The 26,390-nt window shown below is 38.4% G+C and overlaps 10 protein-coding genes across 10 annotated transcripts; 5 read left to right on the top strand and 5 right to left on the bottom strand.

Moving 5' to 3' along the window:
• Window positions 1-457: 457 nt before the first annotated feature.
• Window positions 458-1,869, top strand: I206_104412 (uncharacterized protein; the record flags this gene model as incomplete). The annotated part of the gene is made up of 6 exons (XM_019155745.2): window positions 458-484; window positions 553-587; window positions 653-883; window positions 1,166-1,458; window positions 1,712-1,756; window positions 1,829-1,869. 6 exons carry the CDS (start codon window positions 458-460, stop codon window positions 1,867-1,869), a joined length of 672 nt encoding a protein of 223 aa, XP_019010703.2.
• Window positions 1,870-1,900: 31 nt separating this feature from the next.
• I206_104413 (uncharacterized protein) lies at window positions 1,901-2,304 on the top strand (the record flags this gene model as incomplete). The annotated part of the gene is made up of 2 exons (XM_070202946.1): window positions 1,901-1,924; window positions 2,080-2,304. 2 exons carry the CDS (start codon window positions 1,901-1,903, stop codon window positions 2,302-2,304), a joined length of 249 nt encoding a protein of 82 aa, XP_070059047.1.
• A 615-nt stretch (window positions 2,305-2,919) lies between these two features.
• On the bottom strand, window positions 2,920-4,739 carry I206_104414 (uncharacterized protein; the record flags this gene model as incomplete). Its single annotated transcript, XM_019155744.1, has 4 exons — window positions 2,920-3,458; window positions 3,534-3,723; window positions 3,787-3,864; window positions 3,927-4,739. The coding sequence occupies 4 exons, from the start codon at window positions 4,737-4,739 to the stop codon at window positions 2,920-2,922; spliced, it is 1,620 nt and encodes a 539-aa protein (XP_019010702.1).
• A 104-nt stretch (window positions 4,740-4,843) lies between these two features.
• Window positions 4,844-5,276, bottom strand: I206_104415 (uncharacterized protein; the record flags this gene model as incomplete). Its single annotated transcript, XM_070202947.1, has 2 exons — window positions 4,844-4,985; window positions 5,170-5,276. 2 exons carry the CDS (start codon window positions 5,274-5,276, stop codon window positions 4,844-4,846), a joined length of 249 nt encoding a protein of 82 aa, XP_070059048.1.
• A 4,115-nt stretch (window positions 5,277-9,391) lies between these two features.
• On the top strand, window positions 9,392-10,467 carry I206_104416 (60S ribosomal protein uL6; the record flags this gene model as incomplete). Its single annotated transcript, XM_019155743.1, has 4 exons — window positions 9,392-9,532; window positions 9,881-10,000; window positions 10,071-10,164; window positions 10,244-10,467. The coding sequence occupies 4 exons, from the start codon at window positions 9,392-9,394 to the stop codon at window positions 10,465-10,467; spliced, it is 579 nt and encodes a 192-aa protein (XP_019010701.1).
• Window positions 10,468-12,567: 2,100 nt separating this feature from the next.
• Window positions 12,568-15,954, bottom strand: I206_104417 (uncharacterized protein; the record flags this gene model as incomplete). The annotated part of the gene is made up of 6 exons (XM_070202948.1): window positions 12,568-13,138; window positions 13,292-13,679; window positions 13,758-13,884; window positions 13,975-14,836; window positions 14,905-15,098; window positions 15,190-15,954. 6 exons carry the CDS (start codon window positions 15,952-15,954, stop codon window positions 12,568-12,570), a joined length of 2,907 nt encoding a protein of 968 aa, XP_070059049.1.
• Window positions 15,955-17,961: 2,007 nt separating this feature from the next.
• I206_104418 (uncharacterized protein) lies at window positions 17,962-20,291 on the top strand (the record flags this gene model as incomplete). The annotated part of the gene is made up of 9 exons (XM_019155741.1): window positions 17,962-18,111; window positions 18,176-18,349; window positions 18,411-18,496; window positions 18,567-18,829; window positions 18,897-19,108; window positions 19,205-19,537; window positions 19,652-19,773; window positions 19,841-20,052; window positions 20,152-20,291. 9 exons carry the CDS (start codon window positions 17,962-17,964, stop codon window positions 20,289-20,291), a joined length of 1,692 nt encoding a protein of 563 aa, XP_019010699.1.
• A 122-nt stretch (window positions 20,292-20,413) lies between these two features.
• On the bottom strand, window positions 20,414-21,221 carry I206_104419 (uncharacterized protein; the record flags this gene model as incomplete). Its single annotated transcript, XM_019155740.1, has 3 exons — window positions 20,414-20,588; window positions 20,656-20,840; window positions 20,916-21,221. 3 exons carry the CDS (start codon window positions 21,219-21,221, stop codon window positions 20,414-20,416), a joined length of 666 nt encoding a protein of 221 aa, XP_019010698.1.
• Window positions 21,222-21,554: 333 nt separating this feature from the next.
• I206_104420 (uncharacterized protein) lies at window positions 21,555-22,620 on the top strand (the record flags this gene model as incomplete). Its single annotated transcript, XM_070202949.1, has 3 exons — window positions 21,555-21,864; window positions 21,940-22,317; window positions 22,418-22,620. The coding sequence occupies 3 exons, from the start codon at window positions 21,555-21,557 to the stop codon at window positions 22,618-22,620; spliced, it is 891 nt and encodes a 296-aa protein (XP_070059050.1).
• A 2,006-nt stretch (window positions 22,621-24,626) lies between these two features.
• I206_104421 (uncharacterized protein) lies at window positions 24,627-25,655 on the bottom strand (the record flags this gene model as incomplete). The annotated part of the gene is made up of 4 exons (XM_019155738.1): window positions 24,627-24,909; window positions 24,991-25,175; window positions 25,352-25,419; window positions 25,499-25,655. 4 exons carry the CDS (start codon window positions 25,653-25,655, stop codon window positions 24,627-24,629), a joined length of 693 nt encoding a protein of 230 aa, XP_019010696.1.
• Between the last annotated feature and the right edge of the window lie 735 nt (window positions 25,656-26,390).

Here is a 26,390-nt window from a genome sequence, read left to right on the forward strand (position 1 = left end):
TGCACCTTTAATTCTATTCTATTCTATTCTGAAGATATAATTGATTGGAATTCATCTCATCTCTATCAAGTTTAAGCGGCGCGATTCACCGTCATCATTCGAACTCGTTTGTTTGTTTACTTATTTATTTTGATTAGCGGGATCAAATGGGGGATTACGAGATTTGAATATATCCGATTGATACTCCATATTTTGATTTTATTACATTTTATCCTAATAGGGTTAATAGTTTAATCTTGCGCGTCATACCTTATTATCAGTCTGAACCTTGATAATGCTAATAATCAAAAACATGCGGCGTATGAGTGATCAATTATGTGTTACGTTGTCATTGTCATTTCAAAACCATCATATCACGTTTGACATTTACTTGCTTTCTTTAAACCTGACATATTACATCTCATCTTCCCAATTCTCATAAAATCTACTTCTCTATTAACTCACATAGAATCGCGTAATGGTGAGCTTCATCTTGATTGTCGTTGTAACATGCACGGCGCTACCCTTCTCAATGAAGCGATACTGACTATGATGATCCGTTCATCCCTGTAGTCGACTGATCATTTATCAGGTCACCTTGGCCATCTGTAAGTGATTAAATTAAAACGGATTCATCAATGTATTATTGCATGCTGATAATATTCCTATTCAGCTCCGAGACTCAACAAGCCACTCTTACTCAATTCCGAGAAGAACTCTTAGCTGAAGGATCAATCCCTGCCGATCGAGAAGCAACAGCTGCTAAATTAGGTTACGATAGATATGATGATCAGACTTTACTAAGATTTATGAGAGCTAGAAAATTCGATATACCAAAAGCTAAATTGATGTGGAATAACAATGAAAAATGGAGAAAGGAATTTGGAGCTGATGACATTGCTGCGTGAGTGTCTTCCATTGTCGTTCCTAAATTTGAACAGATCATGGTGTCGTACCTCTTTGGATGTCTTGGTCCATCATGTAAGGGAGAATTTGCGACTTTGGGGATAAATCTCGTAAGCAAATAGGGCGAAGATCTCGAAGTAAGACATGGGGATAGGAGGTCAAAGCTCGTGTGAACGTATATGCTTTATATTTTCGTTTTTCTTCATTGGAATGAAGCGCAGGATTATATGTACTAGGTTCTATTTCTAGATCTCACTGACTTTATTCGTGAACTTCGTAGCAACGGATACGATTATCCCGAACAAAGGGAAGTTGATAAATATTACCCTCAATTTTACCATAAAACTGATAAAGAAGGACGACCAATTTATATTGAACAATTGGGTAAATTAGATATTTCAAAATTATACGCTTTAACAACTCAAGATAGACAATTACATCATTTAGTACATGAATATGAAAAATTCTTAAGTAGTAGATTACCTGCTTGTAGTAAAGAAAGTGGACATTTAGTTGAAACTAGTTGTACAATTTTGGATCTTTATAATGCTGGTATTTCAAGTTTCTACAAAGGTGAGTTTGCTTCTAGGTTAATAGGTGGGCAATGAGGATTTGTAGTTGCACGTGCACTGGCCGAGAGGATGAGAGCGATGTTAGAGCGATGAGAGGCGCATAGACTTTGAATAGTACAGCACTCGACTTTACCAACGAGTACATGCTCAATGCGAAGGAGAGAAATGGCGAAGATGTGATTTGGAAAAGAGGCGCCTTGAATCCCGATTGCTCGAACTTGAGGACGTTTCACTAATTCCTCTTTGTATCATAGTGAAAGATTACGTTAGTGCTGCTAGTTCAATCGGACAAAACAACTGTGAGTAACTCGGCTTCTTTGAAGATTTTCGCTTTGCAGAAAGTAGCTGATCAATGTTGAAATGCTTCATAGATGTACGTTTCTTGCGGAACTATTATTGTCATGAAAAGTAGACTGACCACATTGTGAATTTAGCCTGAAACTATGGGTCACATGTTCATCATCAATGTGAGTAATTTTGTCTGTCTGCGTATAACCTATTCTCATTTAACGAATAAAGCTGATAAATAAATTTAACGTATTTTTCATTATTTTCCTCTTTCACTTGTATATTATTAAACAAAATTCATTTATTCATTTATTCATTTGATCAAAAATTACAGGCTCCATACCTCTTTTCAACAGTCTGGTCACTTATTAAACCTTGGTTAGATGAAGCAACTGTAAGAAAAATTCATATTTTAGGTAAAGGATATAAAACAGAATTACAACAATATATTTCTCCTGAAAATTTACCTTCAGATTTAGGTGGTAATTGTAAATGTCCTGGTGGATGTAGTTTAAGTGATGCAGGACCTTGGAATCCTAATCATACAAATGTCGTTTAAAAAACAAAATTAAATTTTCTATTTTGCTTTGCTTTTACTCCTTTTTTTTAAAAAAAAAAACTCTAATTATATATGAATTTACAAATTTGATAAAAAGAAATATCATAAAATGCATTTCATCAAAAACAATGGAAATTCATTATGAATTTTTTTTTGAATTTTCAATCTCTTATAAAATGCATAATATCGTATATTCATATGATTTATAAGCTATATAATAACCGTTATATTGAATTCTAAGGAGTAAAAAACCTAAATAACAAAGAAGGGGAAGGATTAAAAAGAAAAAATACAACGAGAATAAATATGAATATTAAATCTAATTTAATTCAAATCAATTGAAATCAAAGCCAAATTGTCCATTTGATTAAAAGAAAATGAAAACCTAAACTTCTAAAATCGAAAATTGACCATAATTATTAAATCGAAAAAAAATAAAAATTAAAAGATGAGCGTGAAAGATCGTATATGATTTATCATTTAAAAAATCCATTATCGTAATTACTTCATTTCATTTCACTATATACATAAAATTCCATTCTTTCAGGAATATTATTCGTTTAATTCGTACTTTCATTTGTAATTGTAATTTGATTTGATTCCACTTAATTTACATTACTGTAATTCAGTCTTAATTGAATTAAGAGGTTCATTGTCATCATCTTCTCCACCAGATTTGATTTCACCAATACTACTCGTCGAGAGATTTATATCAGAGTGTCTTCTTGTTGAATTCCAATTGAATCCCATTGATGAAGCTCCAAAAGCAGGACTAAAAGAATTATTATTCCCAATTTGATTTGTAGTTGTTGTCATAAAGGGACTAGCATAGGATGGTTGAATTGGACTTATAGCATTTCTAATTGGATGTTGTGTATATGTCCTTCTATTAGCATAAGCGTGAGCATAAGGTGAAGAACCATGTCCTTGACTATGATATCCCGTTCTAATAGGTGAAGAATAATCGCCGTCAAATGTCGAAGTTGCAGGAGTATTTGGTGAAAGTGAAGAAGGTGAAGTTTGATTCCACATTCCTCCTAAGGCTCTTCTATAACCGCTTGACGATAACAGAGAGTCAGAAGGTGAATGATAGCTTTGCTGTGGGAAGGAAAAAGTGGCAGATACTGGGGTAGCTTGAGCAGGTGCATTAGAATCTATATTGAGAATCAATATGAGTCAGTCAAAGTAAACCAATAGAATATCGTAGTGGACAGTAGAGCACAACTGACAGGGTGATGGAGGTACTGGGCTACCATCGCTATCATCTCTCATGGCTTGTAGCTGAGGTGGGATATCCCTCATACCATACCCCGCAGCCATTCCTGGTAAAGGAGTATGCTTGCGAAGTTTCTGATCATCATTCTGTGGCGGTCGAGGTTTATGATGAGTTCGCTCGAATATACCGCATTTGTTGCAGAGCTATAGCGGATGGTTATTGTCAGCTCAGTACTCCCTATCATCGCAGAGTCATGCAGCACTTACAATTTTACCGGGGTGTAGTAAGGATTTTCTCCAACTTGGTGGCGACTTGTTCGTACAGTTAAAACATTGTCGTTTGATCTACACACGTATGTAATTTAGCTGCAAGCTTTCCAACGACACGGTAGCGATAGCTAATTTACCTCAGGGGTCTGTTTCACTTCCGCATCGGTGGTATAAGTAACGAGGATCGGTTTTTCAGATTGTTCGGACTCGTCATCGTCATTGGCGTCATTCTCATTCTGGTTACCGTTTTTGATGGCAGTCGAGCCAGACTTCGAATGCGAGTCATCTTCTGATCTATCAGACAGGCTCGGTGACTTGCCAGACATATCTGGTCTTTCCCATGTTGTGGCAGGTGTACTTGATCTTCTATCCATTAATCTTGATCCACCTTGACTTCCGCTATTATTATAACCAGGACCGAAAAATCCTAAGGGAGATATCGTACCTTGTAAATTTTTACTTCTTAAATCAGAAGTAGGTTGCCAATTTGGAAAAGCTGAAGGTTGAATCGTACCTGGAGTAGGTGGCTGTGAAGCTGGAGGGGGTGCAGCACCGAAATTAGGTGTACTTCCATTACTACTGGTAGAAGTATTGTTGTTGTTGTACATGGGGTAGCCACCGGAAGAAGTAGCTGACATCGGCGTCCAGATCTCGGATCCTGTCGAAGAAGAGGTAGAATGATGTGGGATATATCCACTAGAGAGATAGGCAGGTGATCGTTGATAGGTTGAGAATTGGTTGATACCTGTATAGGAGTAACCAAAATGATTAACTGACAAAGGTGCCGGTGCTGAACTAGCATAAGGAAGGTTGACTCGAGGATCGTTATGATTGGGCATTCGTAAAGGAGGTAGCATCATGCTGGGTGCCGGGGTGCTTATAGCCGCTGTGCCGTAATGAGGCTGGACTTGAGGAAGGGTTTGGGTAGGACTATAGTGGGATGATTGCATATTCGAGTTATGAGTATTATCAGCAATTTGGACTTGAGCTTGAGCAGAGGGCGACGAGCTTGGTTCTCTATTGAAAACGGTCAAAAGCTCAGTGCTGATGCTTGTCATAAACACGATAAGCTCTGGAGAGGAGCGACTAACAGTTTAAGTAGTGGCGCCGAACTACCGCTTTGAGGTGGCCAAGTATATTTTGTGAATGGGTTTGTATTAAGACCGGTGCTTTGAAGAGGTGAAGCAGTGCTTCGTCTAAGCGAGATCAAACAACATTCCATTAGTCAACCGGTAGCAACAGAGTTCAAGAAGAATTTGACCAAAAGGGAGAAAAGAAAGGACAGAGAAAGCTGGATAAGGTTAAACCCTCAGGGCACATGATTAAGATGGACTGTCTCCTTTGGCTCATGTCGAGCAAAGATCAATAAACGGGACTTACTCTTGCGAAAGACCTGAGGAGAAAGCTGATTGAGTGTCGCTCGTGCCGTAGGTATAAGATGCCGAATGATGATGGCTCAAAGAGGGAAGCTTCGAACCGGATGGCATGTGATTATTGAGTGGACTCGTCAGACAAGGAAAGCCAACCGATGTAAGAAGTTGATAATTTGGAATTGAGCTGGGGTTGATAGGGTAATACACACGCTGTGATTTCGGGTTAGAGTTGCCACTTGTCTCAGCTGGCAGACCAGTGAAGTCGAGTGGCGTTAGAGGTAAAGAATCGTCAAGGGGAGACGACTGATTATTGAAAGATTGCTGTTGTATATCAACTTGACTAGGTAGTGTGTCGAGACATTCAATCATGAGAGCGAAGGATGAAGAGGTGGTGGGCGGGTTGCGCAGAAGGGTTAGAGTAAACCTTTTCAACTCTTTATTTACCTTTCTTTGTCGATATCGATAAGTGAGCGATGTCTGAGTCGAAAATGATCGATGAAGGTGAGGAAGGGATTTAATTATTGGATGAACGATGGTGAGCTCGAGGATCGAATCGTTCTTATGGATCGATAGAGAATGAGATGTTTAATATTGGTCTAAGCTGGATAAAGTAGATCTGATTAGTTATTGATGTTGATGATGAAACAAGCTTGTTTATGATGGATAATCGTTTAATGAAATTAAGAATGATGTAAAGAAGGGATAAAATCAAACTTCAAACAAATTCAAAACTCAAAAGAAATAGGGAAAAAAGGACTGAATAACCTATGTTCAAAGATCGATAACATAAGACATGATGTAGATCGGAAAAGTAACAGAGATCGGTTTGTGCGTTATGTGATAGTGATGATATTTAGCGTGGGATGGGTGAGTAAATGTGTGTTGAAGGAAGAAGGAAACAGGATGACGGGTGGCGTCAATCCGATGATGGGGATCTATGCGATACAATAAGCCCAAAGGAAGGGTAAATACAAGTGATCTTACGACTAGATCTTTGAAAATGGGGAAATTGTATTGAGATTGATCGTCAGAATATCAAGAATATCAAATATGGTAAAAACGAATAGTCCGGTCATAGCGGCTTGCAGAAACTGCTAGCCAAGAATAACGTAGGAAGAAAGAGGGAAGGGTAAGTGGGCTGTGCGGTAGATTACTTGTAGTTCAAAGGATGGGATTGTTCATCTGACTAGGACTGGAAGGGTAATATCTGAAGTGCCAAGGGCTAGAAGTATGGAGGGGAAAAATAAAGGATACGAAAAAGAAGCGAAAGGAATCTATTCCTTGCTAGGTCAAAGTGTGAAAGACTCATGACCTTTTCGGGAATCCGATACAGCGAATCATTGAACAACATAGCACAGCGTTGAGCCAAAGGACAGAGATAACCGAAGAGATTTTACGAATACCAGGGGGATTTGAAACCAAAGTACAAAAGAAATACACTCACCTGAGATGACTTATTTCAACTACGTTATAAGGGTATACCGATGATCTGCTTATGTGGTTAAACTCGGGCTATAGGAGATTTGACATGTTATTTAAGATGTTTTGAGTCGGTTCGGTACCGAACGCATAAATGAAACGCATACCTGAGTGCGATTTTCACTGGATGTCTTTCCAGTATCTTGGAGAAAGTTGAGAAACCGATGACAACTGGTATCGAACTTTTTACCAATAGACTAAGTGTTTACGAATTCATCAGCTCTAGCTTCTGATAAAAAGCCACTAAACAGCAGAATACACACATCTCAACTTTAAATTCAAAATAGATTACAATGTATCGCCGTCCGTCTCAAGAATACACTAATTTGAAAAAGAGGTCATTTTCTACGGGGACGGGCAATTGACAAGTGGGGCGAAAGGTATGTGTAACGCGGATCAAGGATGAGAGAGAGGAAGAGCACAAAAGGAACAATAAGGTCTGAGCGTATTATCATCTACACAGCACGGACGAAGAGATGACCGATACTCAGACCATTGCCGCTTCATAAGGGAATTTGTGATAAGATGAAAGGAGGGTTCTAGATCCGTTTCATCGAGAGAGATTATAGCTGATAAAGATCGAGATTACAATCCCCTTGGGATCTTGGATAAATGGGAAAACTACTCACAATTTGGGTAGGATCACTTCAGATCCCGTTTAACAAGTGACTGATTGCTTTACCAATGGTCTACAAAAGGGTTCGATCTGGATTAGCATGAGAACGCTGTGCTGCATGTACGACAGCTGGTCAAACCTCAGGGTAGACCTCTGTAATGACACTCACTTTCTCGATGGGTTCTTATCTTCTCTATGTTTTGACTCGCAATCGACGATGCTGATGGCTAATTCGGATCAAGCCTTAATTAAAAAACCTATCAATCAAGTGATAGATCCTAATAAAAGGATCGAATGATGAAGGGAAAGAAAATGATGGAAGATCAATCAGAAAGACCTGATATCTCGTCAGCATATATACATATGAAATCACAAAACCTACTCGGTGAATATTTATTGTTCTCTTCAATGTCGTGCTGATGTTTCTCTAAGGGGATTTCAAGTTAAACTCCGTGACACTTTGAAAGATAAAGAGGTTATTGTTCATGAAGAGAATAACCCGATGTGTCCTTTAGGTTTATATTTATTTACACAAAGTCACTTTTTATTCCCGATTTGATCGCTTTACTCCGTCAATTGAATCAAAACATGAGTTCAAGTCGTTTCGTTTTTGTTTTTTCTGCTTTTCAGTAAAGAAAATGGTGGCTTATCCTGTGTATGTGAATTATGACCAACATTGACTAACAAGTACTGACTGCTTCCCAAATGACCAGAGTCCTAATAGCGTTTCCAAATTCAACTTTACCTAAGGGGTTATCGGTTAATGCACACCGTTGATATCGGCAATCGAATCGAATGTTTGAGGGATATAACCAGATCAATGTAAAGACACTCGACCTTTTACAGAAATGAGGTTGAAACGGGCAAAAATCAGTCGATCTTTTTGTTTTTGATGGTAATTTCAGGTCAATAAAAGACGATAGGTAAAAAGTTAAGGAATCAAATGAAAAGGTAATTTGTATTTGATGGTAACTTATCGTATATCCTTCACAAAATACAATATCATTCATACTCTTCTCGTGCACCGCCTTTCCCATACATATGAATGATCTCTCATGTACTCAGAGTGTCTACCTTGTTAAGTTGACTGAAAAATGTTGACTGAGAAATTGTACAAAAGCTCTTTGACGAGGTAGTGAAGTGTGTCTCTAGTTGATTGATAGTCTACGACGAGGTAGTGAAGCCTCATTCCCATCGCCACTAATAACTTTAACTTTCCGATCGTTTCATCTTCGACTATCTTGTTCCTGACAACGTGAATAAGGGATTGTTTCGGAATGATATCTACTCGAAGGGTAATGGAACGAATCCTTGCTACATGTAACATTCTCCTTGGCTCGATTCGCGAGTAAAGCGGACCATTGATTATTGCTAGCTCCTACCATATATGAAAGCAGCCATCGTGATCGCATAGACTGTTTGAGCAACAACAAGTGCATTTGTGCCGCCTAATGACGAATCTCAATCATTCAATGACCCGAAGTAGCAGCGACCGGGGTTGTGTTCAGCAGAACAGATCTAGGTGCATGAGGATATGTAGAGAACAGGATCTATGCGGACCACTCACGTTTGAGTCATAACTAGTGCACTCACGTCAACTTATAATGGTTAAAACGTTCCAGTCAAAGCGGAACCAAATAAACCTGTAATCCTTAAGACGCGCAATCAAATGGAAAACCGTAAGAATCGGCGATAACTTACCGCCGACACATCGCCACACGGCTATGTTACCGAAGTACCTTGGCGCTATTCGCCGCTTCATTCTAAGCTGAATGAGGAAAGGTTTTTGGGATATGGGATGCATTGGGGTTATGGGAGGAATCTCGTGGTTGTATGTGTAGCTGTTGGAGTTGTTGGTCGATTGGTAGGATTGGATTGTTGGTGCATGCTAGCGAGTGTAGGATTCAATTTAGTTGAATTTTAAGATCCAAGTAGAATATAGCTTCTTCAACCATCAACAAAATAAAAAACTCGTAAGTCAAATATCATCAAGTTGGTAAATAAGAATTGAAGACTGATTTAATCGTTTATTCTCTTTCTCTCTGCTCATCAATAATTCATTTTCCATTCAAATTCAACAAATTAAAAAATATATAAAAACACTCTAAATTCACTTTCAAACTTTTAGATCAAAATGAAGGATATCTCTTCCATTGAGACTTTGACCGTACCAGAGGGTGTCACCGTTAACCTCAAGGCTAGAATCATTACTGTTGAAGGTCCAAGGGGTAAAATCACCAAGAATGTTGGTCACATTCAAATGGATATCCAACTTGTAAGTCCCCAGATTCATCTTAGAGAATAGCAAATTTTAGGATCAGGTGCAAGTGGAATATCGGATATCGTGGTGGGAGATTGTAGGAATATTTAGTGAAGCGGAAAGTCGCAGACGATAGATGCTGGTCAAATTTTGGCATCGAACAATGATTGATCATACGATCGATCTTTTGTTGATTTACCAAGAGTTTATGGAAAAAATGATGGATGTCGAAGATTGTCTGGATGGATGGCTTTCATGGGAATGCACATAGAGGGGATCTCAGTTTAGTTCACCTGCACCTCGATCGTCTGGATGTTTGGAATAAATGGAAACTGTAGTGCTGACCTATCATCCTTCATACAGGTCAAGAAACCTAAGGGTCAACAAGTTGTCTTCACCGTATGGCACGGTGCCCGAAAGCACGTTGCTTGTCTCCGAACCATCCGATCTTTGGTCGAGAACATGATCATCGGTGTTACCAAGGTTAGTATGATAGATGGAATAGCAGGGATGATCATAAGATTGAAGTGCTGATACTTGTTTGGTGATTTAGGGATTCCTTTACAAGATGAGACTTGTGTACGCGCATTTCCCAATTAACGCTATCCCAGGAGATGGTGGTAAAAACATTCAAATCCGAAACTTCTGTGAGTAAGATTAGCACGTTAAAATGCGTAGATTATGATTTGTTTTTTTATGCTAATATCATTGTCTTATCTATTTTAGTGGGTGAGAAATTCGTTAGAGAATGTCCTATGCTCGAAGGTGTCACAGTTGCCATGTCAGAAGTTAAAGATGAACTTCTCATCTCCGGTAACGATATTGAAAAAGTTTCTCAATCAGCCGCTTCTATTACCGACAAATGTAGAGTCAAGGACAAGGATATCCGAAAGTTCTTAGATGGTATTTATATCTCCGAAAGAACTACCGTTATCGTTGACGAACTTTAAATGTAATCCGATTTTAGAATTTATTTTTCCCTTATAGGATTTTCGAGCAAGAAGGCAGGAAGAGAGAGAGAGAGAGAGAGAGAGGTTAGAAATGGAAGGTTGAACATTTTCTGAACCTCGACAAACTTTTTTTAAATCTGATTCTATGGATATGGTTAGTCTCATTTATAGGGAAGGGAGATGACTGATTTGTAGATGACGATGTAACATCATTGACGCACTGCTTCTGTGTTCTTCTATGTTTACATTTATCTGGATATGCCAAACTGGCAAGATCATCAATCGAAGGCGAATTAATGAGTTGTGGCCATTTAATAAGCCTGTTTATCGGTCGCGATGAAGGCGTAAAGGGGCGATAGAGAGTGGACATCAATTGTTAGCACAGGCAGATGTGCGTGATTTGCAGAAAGCTCTTTTGGCAGAGTCCTGACGAGTTCCGACACAAGACCTCTATTATTTGCTGAAGCGTGCACTGTATCGTGATGACTGACTGAAAAAATGTACCTTTAATTGTTAAAATTGAAAATACAACATACTGGACCAACATTCGGCATTACGCCATTCAAGCAGGAAGTTCTCACAATCCGAGAACAAACATAGTTAACCAATACGATTCATATTCAGTGTCTCGCACGATAATTCATTGGTCAAACCAAATGATATTATACAGAGCGGTTCAAACAACATACGATTTGATAATCTGCTCAGGGATCCTTGTAAAGTCTTACTTGAAATCAAACTGGTCAACCCGCCTTTTGAGCCCATTAAAATATCATCTTGCATTGCTGATATTCCTTTTCTGTATCTTCGTATAGTTTACGATGAATATAGAGATTTAACCATATTTCGAAAACCTCTCAAAATGCGCTGTATACTCACTTGATTCTTCATAGCATGAATGATCTACTATTAATGATACATGGAGCATGGATGGAACTTCGATCACTGATCATCAAAAAAGGGTTTTAAAGACTAATGAATATTCCCGAAGTTGATCAAATCGTCATGTAGTATCGATATGAGCAAATTATAGTCAGAGTAAGAAGCTGATAGAAATGCAAGAAAGATTATAACAATACAAAGAACAATTCACGACTGCTTACCTTTCAAGCACAGAATTGTCAATTTTGGAAAACTTTGTATGATATGACCATTCGGTGATATGAAATTGGGAGGTTACATATGATTATGAAGCTGAAAATATTTCATAATGTCTCAAAAAATCAACGTGAAATGATATCGCGATATTTTCAATTTCTCAATTCGTCAATACTCACATAAGACTTTTGATAAGATGTTGAATTGTATTTGAGCTTTGTTGGAGATACATACATTAGTGCCAGCAATCTCGAACCAAAAGTGGTCAAATACAAAATGATAGTAATGATTTCATTCAAGCAATCTGCTCACTGTACAAGAAATATTCCCTATTCAACCATAACATTTTATTCAACGCAACATGTCTAAAATTACCAAATGGGTCGCTCAACAACTTCAAGACAGAGATACTGGTACGGGAACACATGCACTCAAATTGGATAATTTAGGTCTGCATGCTGATTTCCATCTAAATAGACACAATATGAATCGATTATATAAAGCTCTTGATATAGTCAATGTGACGGCCGTAAGTATCACTAACTAGGCTGTATGCTACATGTATGCATCTTTCTTTCATCTATTGAAAGGTCATTATATATATACTAGAGATATGTAAGGTAGATAATGTGGTTTCATTGAAATACTTTACAGAATGCAAATCGTGCTATCTTCTTTGGCTCCTCGCGATCCTATCTCTAACCCTCAGCAAAGCAATCCATCATCATCGAAACCAATGAACCAGATTCGCGACTCTGTAACCCCACCGAATAAGCAGTACAAGACAGCCTTACGAATTAACCGACAACACACCTGTAAATCGCAAATGGAATAACCATAGAGGGAAATCCGAATAACAATAAGTCAGCTTAAATTGTACATATAATGACGATGACGAAGAAATTTGAAATATGGGCTTACCCGCTTGAAAACCTGAACAGCGCAGTAGAGGAATAACATTATCAGCGGTTGTCACACCAGCCAGTCAATAAAGACGCAAACTCACCACCAAGACGATCGAAGCGATTCGACCCAGTGAACGATCAACTTCAACCTCAGTCTGGGAGATCTTATAGGAAGTAATCTCGCTTTCTCGTATTCATCAATAGGCATAACCAGAGCCATCCAATAACTGAATTCACTAGGATCGGTAGGCATAGATCCATATGTGTTATTCAATCTTTGCAATAACCAGGGAGCAGATCCCGATCGGAGTTGTTCAATGAATGCTTGACAAACAGCCATGAGCTCTTCGGTCGTTTCTGGTGTATCGTCCACTCCGCTTGCAGGAGCAGTGATAGCTTGAGAAGCTAAAGCGGCGAAATCCACCTGACCACCTCCCAAACCGAGTCCAAGACCTGGAGGTGCTCCAAAAATGGGTAAACTAGATTGCACTTGAGGAGCTGACGCAGGGGTAGCAGAGGTGAGAGGACCGGTAGGCAGCAGACCGGGACCCGAGACATTGGTAGCTGAAGCCGAAGTTGAGGGTCCAACGGTCTGCCGAGACATTGTGGCGCGCGAAACCGCTTCTCGTTCCATGGCGATTTCTTCTTCAGGTGAAACATCGTCGATCCTGATAAAAGTCCAACACATCGAATGATCAGCGTTCTTCATCCTACTAAAGGTGATTGGCGAGAGCACATGCAACGCTTCGGGCATGTAAAAAGGAATTGCGTGAAACTATGCGGGACATGCAAAACAAATGAAGTTCGAAAACCTGACTCACCTTTCGATCCTTCCGACGGTGTATCCATCCAAATTACCTTTCTCTAACAGTTTGAATCGATGTGTTCCGACAGTCTCGACCATAGATCGACCGTCAGGTAACATTTGCACACTCTGAATTTCGAGCATCGTTCCGTATTCCATCAGACCTTGTAATTCGGGTGCACCAGTACCTCTTGCAGGTAGTACCATTCCAAATCGAGGTGAAGTCGACTCAATACACCTTCGAATCATGAGACGGTATCTGGGTTCGAAAACGTGGAGAATAGTAGGCATTCCGGGGAATGCTAGAGTGCAAACAAAAATTGGTGTATCCAATCGAGAATCCCTTTCATCTCTTTCTATGGCTTGTTGCCTCTCGATATATTCTTCAGGGAAAGCGGTTTTGACTAAGCAATTTCATTGTGAGCATATGCCGAAAAAATGATCGAAGAAACTCATCACAAGTAGATCATTTCGGTACTCACTGATGGTTAATAACACTTTATTTACTGCATGATCCTGGAAAAATGCGAAACTTGGTAAATCTTGACGGCATACGGGACATCTAGAAGAATGATCTAGGGAACGTGAAAGGCATTTCGCACAGAATGACTGTAAAAGAACGAGGATTAGCAATATGAATCAACGTAAAAGGTCAATGACCGAGATGACTGATTAATCAACTGAAAAAAGGGAACGTACATGTTGACAAGGTGTAGTCACCGGTTCATGTAGTAGCATTGCACAGACATCGCATTCCAGAGTGCTTAGTAGCTCCTTTTCGAACTCGTCTGAATTGCCTTGCTGTAAACTTGTTTTTGGCAGTCTTCTTGAAGATTTGTGATCGCCTCTTCTTCTTTTCGAACCCGTTCGGCTCATCAAGGTTGAAGTTCCAGAAGGCGTAGAAGAAGATCTTAGAAGGGCGAAATCCTGAGACAAGGAAGCTTGAGATGCGTGAAGTGGAGGTGAAACCGATCTTTCTTCTTCAGGCTCAGACCCCGATGAGCTGGAATCGACATCCGTCTCCTCCTGTCCACCCCTACCTAGCATGTGTCCTTCAAGTCTTTTACGTTCAATATGGACCAATGTCAGAATTCGATCCACACACACGTCAAGTAGCGGTGATGCACTGGCGGCACTTGGATCCTCTGAGGAGTAAGCTGGAGGGGGAACAGGCATAGGGACTGGAGGAGGAGCTGGAGGATAATAGTGAACACCTGAAGCTAATAAGCCTGCTCTTTGAGGGCTTGATCTATTTTCATCACCTTCGGACATAGACTCAACACCAGGCACTTCCACTTTGGCCAACACACTTGAAGCACTAGCAGTAGGACTGAACCGTTTACATGTGGGTATCGGACACATCAGATTTGTCCAGATACTCAGTCGCTGCTGATGTTGTCGTTGCTGCGCAGCGTGTATCTCGTGCGCTGCTTCATTCGTAAATTGAAGCGATGGTGGAGCTGGAATGAAGATGTGCTTTGCCGACAGGGTATGCCCACAGGGTAAGGTGATTGGGTGATGTAGAGAAGGGGCTTTGCCATCGACCGGTGGACATAGCGCACTTTATGGGCTGTCAGCAAACACAATCTTTACATGAGGAGAAGCAGAACTTCGAGAGAAGGTACTCACCACCCAAGAATCCGTATCAATTTTTCGACCATATTCTGCCTTTTCTCCAGTGGGGTGGGGGCTGAACCGTGATCTTGGTCAAGATCTCCCGAAGTAGGAGGAACAGAAGTCGCGATACCATCACCAGGATTCCCCGATGCGAAGTCGGGTAAAGGGCCAGATGACACAAGGGGGATGTGTCCAGCTTCGGACGCCTGTGATCCTGACATCGACGGTATCGTACTGGAGTTTGGCGCTGTGATACCAAGCCCAACATTGAGACCGGATGAGATCGGCGGGGGGAACAAGTTGATCGATTCGCGGAGGATCGGTGCCCACAGCGGGTTGTGAAGTAACGGTTGCCGAAGAAGATGGGTTAATTCTGCTAGAATGCGAGTCAAAGGATGTCAAGCGTTGTGGTATTGGTCTTGCGGAAGAGGAGGATGATCGTTTTGATTGATTAATCGCATCGATAGCTTCTTCGGTATTGGTGATCTTCGCAGATGGTCTACGTCCAGACAGAGAGCTAGGTCCGACATCTCCACCTCGATCACCATGATCATGATCATCTCGATCGTCACCTCTCCTAGTCCGCGAACCAATACTTCGCCTCCTCCTCACTCCTGACGAACTCGATCCCACCCCCTCATCTTCCGAAAGCCATCGATTGGCCTGTGCTTCATCTGATCCTACTCTTCGATGACGGCGATGGATATGCGAAGGAACATTTGCGGTAGGTCGCCAGGATCGGGCTGCTAAATTCGACTGAGCTGGACTTGTGGGGGCAGTTGAGAGGTTGGGCGTAGTGAATGAAGATGATGATGAGAAATTAGGAGTCGTCGAACTTGACGCGATTGACGAACCGCTTGGCACGCTTGATGGTGAAAGACTGCCATTCCCATTACCAGACATCCGATCTCCAGCCAGAGACGACGAAGTAGACATGAGACCAGGTGAAAGCGCTGCTTGTTGTGCTGTTGATGGTGATAAAGGTCGGTAAGGTGGCGGTGGAGTAGATCGAGACATATTGTTCGTCCTAGAGGATGATGAGGATGTTGGAGGAGCTGGCATTGTATTCACTGACAACCGATCGTATATAATATCTAGGATGTAGGTCAATCGTATGTCGATATCGAGTCGATTGACTAGTTCTCCAGATATTACGATCGGCTAGTTATGGACGAAATTGACTTAAGAAGTACAATCAATGTCCATCTAAAAGCGAGTATTGTTTATATCGGATAGGAGATGACTGATCAATAATGTATCTTGATATTGAATGCGTTTGTTTGAATTGAATCAGGTGAAGTGATGATAGATCGAGGATTGATGTGATGCTTGTTTGTTTGTTGATGATTATTATTATTGGTAACTGCGATGATGAAAAAGTTGTTCAGATAGGGTTCAAATAGGTATCATATGATGATCGGCGCGTGGTACAATGTCGAGATCGTCGATGAATTGTTAGTAGTGGCAAGAATATAAACAATGTTGAGATTCAATGCAATAACAATAGTATGAAGATGCAGTAATGAGAATGTGAATGATAAAGAGTAAGCAGTCAATGTAAAAGATCAAAAGGTGATTAATGGATGTCGATGGTTGAATTATATGATAATGATGATGACGACAGCAACGAGTGAATAAAATTATTTTGTTATTATGATTATGATTTTGGTTTAAAAAGTTAGGAACCCACGATCATGGAATTAGGAAAAAGTGAAACACATTCCTTATCAAACCACAAAAATCCAAAATCTAACTCACTTTTTTGATTCAATCTTATTACCATCTATCTTACAGGTCAAGAGTGATTCGAACTCGGTGTATGTGGAGTAAATAATTATGATAATAATACAGTCTATGATTTAGTTTGCAAGTGAGTATACAGATACAATGAATGTTAATTGCAAGCAATATTGGTTGTATGGTGATAAAAGATGAAAAAACCTAATTGAAAGCAGAGAGTTGTCGATCATCGACCACTGTGTGGCGCTTCGGACCCTTTTACCAAATCCAACCATCATCGGGAAAAAAAAATGAATCTTCACTCGTCATACTTAAAAAAACTGCAAATAATTTTCATGAAATGCATAATAGGGCGCTTTCGTTTTTAAACTTTTGCTCCTGAAAATGACAAAAGGGTTTAAAGTTTGCCTGATGCATACACACCCAACAACAAAAAGAAACAAAAAGGAGGTTTCATAATTGATCAGGACCCGTGAAGATTAAGAGGCGTGGATGTAGAGATGTCTGGAAGCAAATTTACGATTGTCAAGATACCTTCTAGGTCAAAAATATCGCTGATAGCCTGGCTTTAGATTCTATTCATTCTACTGATCGTCTGTTTTCTTTCAGAAATAACTAAAATCTTAAGCAGTGCAACTCTTTTGTTAATCATAATTTCAATACCGATCTTAAACTTTATGGTGAACTTTGCGTAAAAAGCTATACGAGAGCAAAAAACCAAGCACGAAAATCCGTCTATTGCCATTCATCTTCTCCTTAGCGGAAACATCTAGGTCTTGACATCATCTAAATTGACGCAACAGGACCTTTTGAAAAAGTGCCTCATTCCCATTCGAGGCATCTTACTAAACGAAAAAGACACCGTAATACTCATGATTGTGACGCTTGATCTCAAATTCTATTACTTAATAACAAAAGGTGTAACAAGAGAGTCTAATTATCTGTTCTCGTATATACACGTGCGATGGCGTCGAATTGAAATCTCTTCATCGATCGAGAGCCAAATTAACGATATCGAAATGATAATAAGCTTCATCATGACGGATATAAAAGTGGCAGTTAAAGATTCAGGCACAAGGCTGGTATTTTTAAATAGGAATTCCATTTAATACCAGACCGACCGATCGGGAGTTTTCTTTTTATAATGCCCTACGGATTTCGCCGCTTAGCCGGTGAGTCGGCCCGGGTGGGGAAACCTTCTATACGTTATCTTAGCACAAAAAAGTTAATAACATCTCAAATATCATTTGTCGAATTTCAAGGCATCCATCCACCTTGAGAAGCTTTCTTCAAAATCTTACCTCAGCAACAGCAAATACATATTAAGGGATGTTCAGACATTTGCCAAAGGTCGCCCGGACGACGCTCGTCACAGCGAGTCACCCGCAAGGTCATGCTTGTAAACGACTATTTGCTTCTTCTACGTCATCGAGCTCAAGCTCACGAACAAGTCTGATCGTCGCTGTAGCAGCGGCAGCGGTAGGTACTCGGGAGCTACTCTTGTCTTCTTAGATCAACGGAGCTGATATTAACGTATCGAAAGGGAATTGCGATAACGTATCAATCTTTCTTACCATCGATAAAAGCAGATGAAGGAGCGTTAGCTTCAAAAACAGATAAATACCCGGGGACGAAACAACCTTCAGGTCAAAAATTGATCAGTTTCGAAGAAGTTCAGAAACATACCAAAAGGGATGATTGTTGGGTTATAATAGAGGTGAGCTTTTTAAAGTACGAGTCTTAGCTTGACTTGTGCATTAATGAGATATTTTTGATAGGGCAAAATATATGATGTAACTGATTTTTTGGATAATCATCCTGGAGGAGCTGAAATCATTTTAGCAAATGCAGGAAAAGACGCAACGTAAGTATCTCTTGACATGATCTGACCAAGTATGAAAATGCCGTAGCAAAAGCTGAAAGAGTGAATATAGGAAAATATTTAAACCCCTTCATCCACCTGACGCATTAGAAACATTAGATGAATCTCAACATTTAGGACCTGTAGATCCTTTAACGGTACCTGAACCAGAGGATGAAGAACCAACAGAAGAAGAATTACGTATAGAAGAAGCTAGAAAAACTTTGCCACCAGTAGATAGCATGTTATTGGTCAATGATTTCGAAGATTGGGCAGAAAAAGTCTTAAGTGGAACAGCTTGGAATTATTATAAATCAGCCGCAGATCGGGAAATCAGTGAGTATAGGTGTCTTCTTTATTTTTATACAGATTACTTCGCTGACTTCTAAGACGATTCATGTAGCGGCTGCCGAGAATCAAGATGCATTTAAACGTTATTACTTCCGACCACGTATACTTCATGACGTTACTAACGGCTCAATCAATACCGAATTCGTAGGGATGAAAACCAATCTTCCTGTATTTATATCACCTGCGGCAATGGCGAAATTGGGTCATCCGTTAGGTGAAGTGAATCTAACTAAAGGGGCAGGAAAATGTGGTATCGTGCAAGGTGTAAGCACAATTTCGCCTCTCCTCGTTCAACTATCATCTAGTTTAGCGATGAAACTACATGGTAAAATGCTAGTTAACATGACAATATCTTGACAGATCTCCATCAATGCATCTTGTTCACTTGACGAAATCATGGCAGCAAGAGAAAAGGGACAACAAGTAATGTTTCAAATATACCTTAACAAAGACCGAAAAGCTTCAGAAGCGCTTTTACATAAAGTTACGGAATTAGGAGCATCAGCGATCATATTTACTGTTGATACTGCATGGAGATCTAAACGAACTAGAGATGTAAGGGCAAAAGTTGCAGTAGCACCTCCTCCTTCTTCAGATGGTCAGGAGAAATCGAAAGCTCCTCTGGGTGTTAGTCAGGCTATAAGTGGATATCAAGATACGAATTTAACTTGGAGTGATATTGGATTTATACGGGTGAGCTGTACTTTCCTTAAATTGTTATCCACTTGACATCATGTGATCGATCATTTAACTTAGCGCTCGTGAATCAGTGTTAACGCTGATATTGTTGTAATTTTGCATCCGCAGAAACATACAAACCTCCCTATCATTGTCAAAGGTATTCAAAGTATGGAAGATGCGGAACTATGCGCAGAACATGGAGTAGAAGGTATAATATTGTCTAATCACGGTGGAAGACAATGCGATTTGTAAGTTCTTTTCAATCTATTCGTAATCTTGAATTATGGTTCTTATCATATCCTTTTTTCTCTGTAGCGCACCAGCTCCGATAGATCTACTTTATGAAATGCGAATCAATAAGCCTGAACTATTCAACAAATTGGATATTATGATGGATGGTGGAGTTAGATCAGGTGCAGATGTAGTTAAAGCACTTGCATTAGGTGCTAAAGCCGTTGGACTGGGAAGGAGTTTCTTATATGCTAATGGTACACATGGAGAAGATGGAGTCATTAGACTTTGTGAGAGTGAGTTACAATTGCCTGTTCCTGTGTTGACGTGTCAATGTTGTCCATACGGAAATTTTTTAAAATTTATGCTGATATATGGAAATTAAATGTTTTCAGTTTTAGCAGAAGAAATACAAAATACTATGCGTAATATCGGTGCGAATAACATAACTGATTTGAAACCTGAATTAGTTGGTCCTGCTGGTCCTTGGGTATACGGTAACGCTCCTCCTTGGGGTGGTAAAAACAAGACATAGATGGGTGGAATATAAATTTCGATTTCCTCTAATTATGTACTTTGTTATTATATGCATATACATCTTAAACATTACATCAATTCACTTATTCCAAAATAATCTAGTTCATCTACTTCGTATATTTATTTAGCGGTTGCTGATCCTCCTTTTGGATCATCAGGACCCATTTGAATAGCAAAGAAAAGTGCTATTCCAACAATGTACATCCAATATTTCTGCATAAATGATTTTTCTTCTTCAGGAGGTGCTGGTGAACCTGTTGAAGGATCAACAGTAGGTGGAGGAGCGAGATTTGGACTATTCATTTGTACGCACACATTCTCATAATTAGTATAAATTATCAGTAAAGACGAAATTCACATACCTTGTTGTTCTATGAGATGATTTTGAAAATTCTACGAGTAATTGATTGGAAGTAGGTAATTTAATTGATTGTGTTAAATTAGAATGACATCCTTTATTTGATAATGGTAATATTGATATTGAAGTAGGGATTGACGATGATGAAAGATGTATTTCAATTTTTGGTAACGTAGAGTATAAATAACACTAAACGATAGATTTAAATTAGCTTTTAAAGATCACTTGTTTCCTTGGTAATATTTGGAATTGAAGCAAACTTACAGAACGTGTTGAAGTAATTAACCATTCTTCTGATAAATCATTTTCACCTAATTGAACTCCAACTTGATACCATCCTTTCCCATTATCCGTTTGTTCTATACCATCATTAGTATTTTCAGAAGTTACAATAAAGTTATATGAATTATCATGAATCTTAACATTTCCTAAAGGTTGATATGCTAGAGGTGATTGAGGTGAGGGATGAGGTAAAAATCGATGGTGTAATTTGTAAATTGTGGTTTCGTCTGCATTTGTCACAGACGATAATAGTAGCAGAGCTGGGATTCCTAATATACTAAGTCTCATGTTCCGTGAGTTTCGTAGTCGAGCTGATCTTGATTATTCAGTAATGAATCTAGGTATCTCAATGACCTTACTTGATATTTCGTGTATAGTTTGTTACTAGTGTTGTACTGTACATATCTGGTACAATTCCAGCGGCGAAGTCCGATAATCTATCTAACATAATGCGAAGGCGGAATCAAATATTTCAATTCAACTTTGAACCGGTTATGAAGGTTTTGAATATTCAACTGCAATGTGATTCATATCATACTATTATTATTATCTGCTTTTCGATCAAATATAATCATAAGCTATTGAACCTCACTCAGATCCTCAAAGAAAGAAGTACTCACAATGTCAGATTTACCAAAACTTAAATCAGCTTTGAAAAAGAAGCAATCTCATTCTTCGAATTCTTCCAAAGCGGGTCCATCAACTTCTGCTTCTGTCAATCCAAAAGGCAAATCAAAAGGTTCAGTAACATTATCAGTTAAGCCTACTAGATTCAAGGGATCAGATCTTGAATCAGGTAGTGAAGGAAATGCATCAGGTTTTGAAGGTGAAGAAGATGATGATGATGAAGACATAAATATGGGAGAAAATGAAATAGATACTGATGAAGAAATTGAAAGGAGTAATCAAAAAGATCCGAAGAAAAGTACGAGTAAGTTTGAAGCATATGTAGTAGTTCTGACATACTATGAGGTTTATATTATTAATATTTAAATCGTTGTGATAGAACGTAAAAGAGCACCAACAACAGCTGACCAATTCGGTACAACACTTACATCATTATTGGCTGATCCATTAACTAAAAAATCAAGTTTAAAAAAGCCCAAAACCATACAACGATCTGAAGAAACTAAATCCATCAAGCAAGGTAATACAACGCAACAACAACAACAACAACCAATTTTAGCTTTATCATCTTCAAAACCACCTACAAAAAGTTCAGTATCAATAGAAGCTAAAGCTAGAAAACAATTAAAAATTGAAAAAGAAGAAAAACAAGATAAAGCTAGAATTCAAGATATTGTAGAAGGTTGGTCAGGTGGTGATGGTGTGATAGGTGGTCAAGAATTTGAAAAAAGTTTAAGGAAAACAGCTCAACGTGGTGGTAAGTGAAATTTTTCAAATTCAAATAACATCACAAATACCACACGTCATTCAGAGTAAAATACAATGTAGCAATTAGCTAACAAAGCTCTTTCATATAGTGATCAAACTTTTCAATGCAATTCTACTTGCATCTAAAAATTCTGAAGCAGCTATGACTTCTTTATCTGCTCAAGCCAAACTTAAACCTGAAGTAGGGAAACGTAAAGAGAAAGATAATATTTTGGGTAGAGGTGGTAAGAATGAGGATGTTTTGACGAAAGAAAGTTTCTTAGATATGGTTAGGAAAGGTAGTGCAAGGTAAAGGCAGGATTTTGTTGGCGCAATTCAACGTAAGACATGGGGTCGGATATGATCATTATTCACTGTATGTATTCATAACCTTTGAATATTGTACCAATTGTCTCAAACGACATTGCTTTGACCACAACGGTTTCCATGTTACTGACTCGAAAAATCTACTCCACTAATTTCGTTAGAGTTCATATCCTCACGAGTTACATACCCCATCATCGATTTATCAATACACCACCTCCCACACGTCAATTATCGTTAAGTCATATAAATATTTTATCTGTATCTGTCATTCCTTAATATCTATCTTACCCATTCAAACTCTCTTTACCAAAATGAAATCGAATTTACCAGGAGTCAAAGTTAAATCTTCATAAGCCGTATCAAACATTCTTTTTCTACTTTCTTCCCATTCTTCATCTTTCTAAATCTTTTAAACTCTAATTTTATATTAGAAACAAAACTAACCATTTCAACTTCTGCAAATCTTCTACCAATACATTGTTTATTACGAAAACTAAAATCCTAAATATGGTATAATATCATCATCTTTCTTATCATTATCATTAAATAAATTTCTTTTTGGATTAAATGAATTACGATTTTTCCAATAAAATGGATTTTTTTTGTGACATGAAGGTAAATCTATTCCTAATAAACTTCCTTTTTTCATTAAATGATTTTCTTTTTCAGAATAATTTTCCTTCTTTATTCCATTGAGTATATGGATTAATGAAATCTTTCTTTGAACTATTTGTAAATCTCAACCTACCATTCAGGGTATAAAGCGAAATTAGCCATTATAAAAGCTAATCTATGACCTGTAATTTCGTGTCCTGCTCTACGTATATAATTTCGTCAACCCGTTTCTTCGGATTGGTAGGATATGGGAAATGCTTAAAACAAGAAAGACAATTACGAACACATGGATTCAAATGTCAATCAAGGCTCATATATTCACATGATAGCTAACCCAGATCTTGCAATTCCTCACACATATCAGAGATAATTTCTTCTTCTATAAATCCAATCCCGAATTTAACCTTGCTTTTTAAATTAGTATTATGCGAAGCTCTCTCAACAGTAATCTGAGCATGAGCAAGAGCACTCAAAATATCTTTTGGTGGTTTAGTCATCAAATCAGTTCATTTCGTATATTTTGATATAATCGATGTGTATGTTTAAGATAATCTCTTCTCGCAAATCCTGATCGTCGAAGATTGAAACGGAAGTTGTCAATTGTCTTACTACAGCTCGTGTTCCTTCGTCATGGGGGCACAAGATGTATAAGCTCATCACAATTAGAGACTAACCTTGGTACGACTTTCAAGATTCACTGATACAAGTTAATACTTCCGGTCAAAATTTACACTTCCTACATACCAAGTGACTTACAGAAGGCATCAAGAAATTGAAATAACAGACTTTCATCCATAACTTACATTGATTCCACAAAGGCACTGCATATAAGTGAATTTATAGCTTTCGATCGGAAAATTTCGTGCAATTAACGCAGACAAAAAGATTTCCAAGAATAAACTTTTGAACCGTTCCGACTCGTCTTTTTTTTTTTGGGAAATGGCCTTACCGTTTCGCAATCAAAACAACGAGACTCAGGATATTAAAACCAATTTTGAAATTAAAGGAATCCTTTGCTTTGGTGGTGGTTTGGGTCGAGTTAATGCGTAATTTCAAAGTACCACTTCACTTGCTATTTGCAATTATTGATCGTGTGCCATTTTTTCCGATTCTGCCGATTTGATAGGATCAGACGGACTGACGCTTGGATATCTTGGATATTCCGCAGTAAACTATTAATACTATGCCATGGCTGGTCAAGCCACAAGCAGGCGGATATCAGATCATCATGACAACTACTTGACTAGATCAGTATATGTATCAAAACTAGTATTATGATTGTGTAAAATTTCAATATAATTTGTGCTCTTAAATACCATCATAAGTAGTAGAAAGAAGAGCGATGATGCATTTCAACCAACCAAAAATAAAAAGAAACTAATCTTTACGACCATACCCAGCCCAACCTTTCATTTTTCCCCATATAGATTTACCTTCTTCAGCTAATCTTATACTACCTTTTGAATATTCAAGTGATTCAGCAGCTTCTCTTTGTGGAGGAAATTCAAAATCTCTAGGTAAATTACTTTGAGATCTTGCTTGTTTCATAGCTGTTGTAGATGCTGGAACTTGAATAGGTGCAGGTTCAAGTACTGGATTAAGTTTAGCTTCTTGAATTTGACGTGCATGTTCCGTTATAGAATTAAAAATTGCTACTTTTCTACAAATTTAGATCATTAATTTTAGCTGAAATTCTATTTGAACTTGATAATTTTTCTTTTTGAAAAAAAAAAAAACCTACCTATCTCCATCTTGAATTTTATCATTAACTTCCATAGCAGCTGCAACTCCTGCAGCACCAAAACCAAGTAAACCACCTGCGAAACCTGATAAACCTGCCCAAAATAATCTTGTAACTATATGTGGTCGTGGATATTGTTTTTTCATTAATTGCCAAATTAATGCTGAAAAGGATAATGCTCCTGCCTTTTAAAAATTAACAAGTTAGTAAAATTAAACGATTTTCAAAATCTCGGGACTAATCAAAAACTAAATAATAAAAAGTGATTTCAAGTGAAACTTTTATGATCGAATCATTCTTTTATATACTTGCGTTGCCTTCATCCTAAAACTGTATTACAATAAAATAATGATTAACTCACAGGTGGTGTATATGCCATCCACTTATATCCTTTATCCATAATATCAACATCTCTTTGAGTAATCTCACCTTAGAGAGTCAAAAAATATATATAAGTTAATATTATGATATTATCAAAATGTGACTGTGAAAGAGAATAATGACTGACCCGAAGCAATTTTTTGTCTAACTAAATCTTTTGTTTCTGGTAAATCAAATGGATTAACAGGTAAGAAATTTCCGCTAAACCATTTTGAACTTGATGAAGAAGATTCAGCGGCGAATGTTCCAGGTGGTGTAGTTGATTGATTGGGTTTTGAAGACATTTTTTTAAAAAGATTGACAATGTCTAGCCAGTTGAAGTGTTGGTTTTTGTAAAGTACGTATATTTAGGCGGTTATGCCTGTATATGTATAGATCAAAGTGTTTGAACGCCAAAATCAAATGATCTTGAATTAAGGAGGTTGAATAATTGAGCAAATCGATCGGAAATTATATTAGAATGAATTAGCCATGATAGTCGATTACGTAATTGAATTGCGTATATGATTATATTGTAATGGATTATCTCGACAGGAAGATAGGTAATAGAAACCGATTGAAATCGGAAAGTTTGTTTATCAGATAGATATAGGTTGATCAAGTAGACCGATTGTGTACACTAGATGCACCGAAAACGTTCAGATGAGATTGTATCATCGATAGCTCAAGTACTGCTTTCAACTATGAAATAAACGATATTGAATGGGGTGTACCTCCCCTGGACCCACACATGGACCACAAACTGAAATACCTTGGCACAAACAGCCGCTCAAATGATCGCGATCAATTTTTGCGATTGACAGAGGAAGGGTCAACGATGTTCGAGGAAACCTCACGGATGGGAGTTTGGGAGAATATATGGCTCATTTGACATTGCGACATCTGATTACCAAAGATTGCATTTCTCTGACGAAGATGACAGGTGACAAGATACCCTCAATATCTTTCACGATGAGTTTGAGCAACGGTCCCGCACTTTGTCGAAGTCATGCCGATAGAGATAGAGCAGTGTTACATGT

The sequence above is a fragment of the Kwoniella pini genome, chromosome 5 (assembly GCF_000512605.2).
Source record: "Kwoniella pini CBS 10737 chromosome 5, complete sequence".
Lineage (NCBI taxonomy): Eukaryota > Fungi > Basidiomycota > Tremellomycetes > Tremellales > Cryptococcaceae > Kwoniella > Kwoniella pini.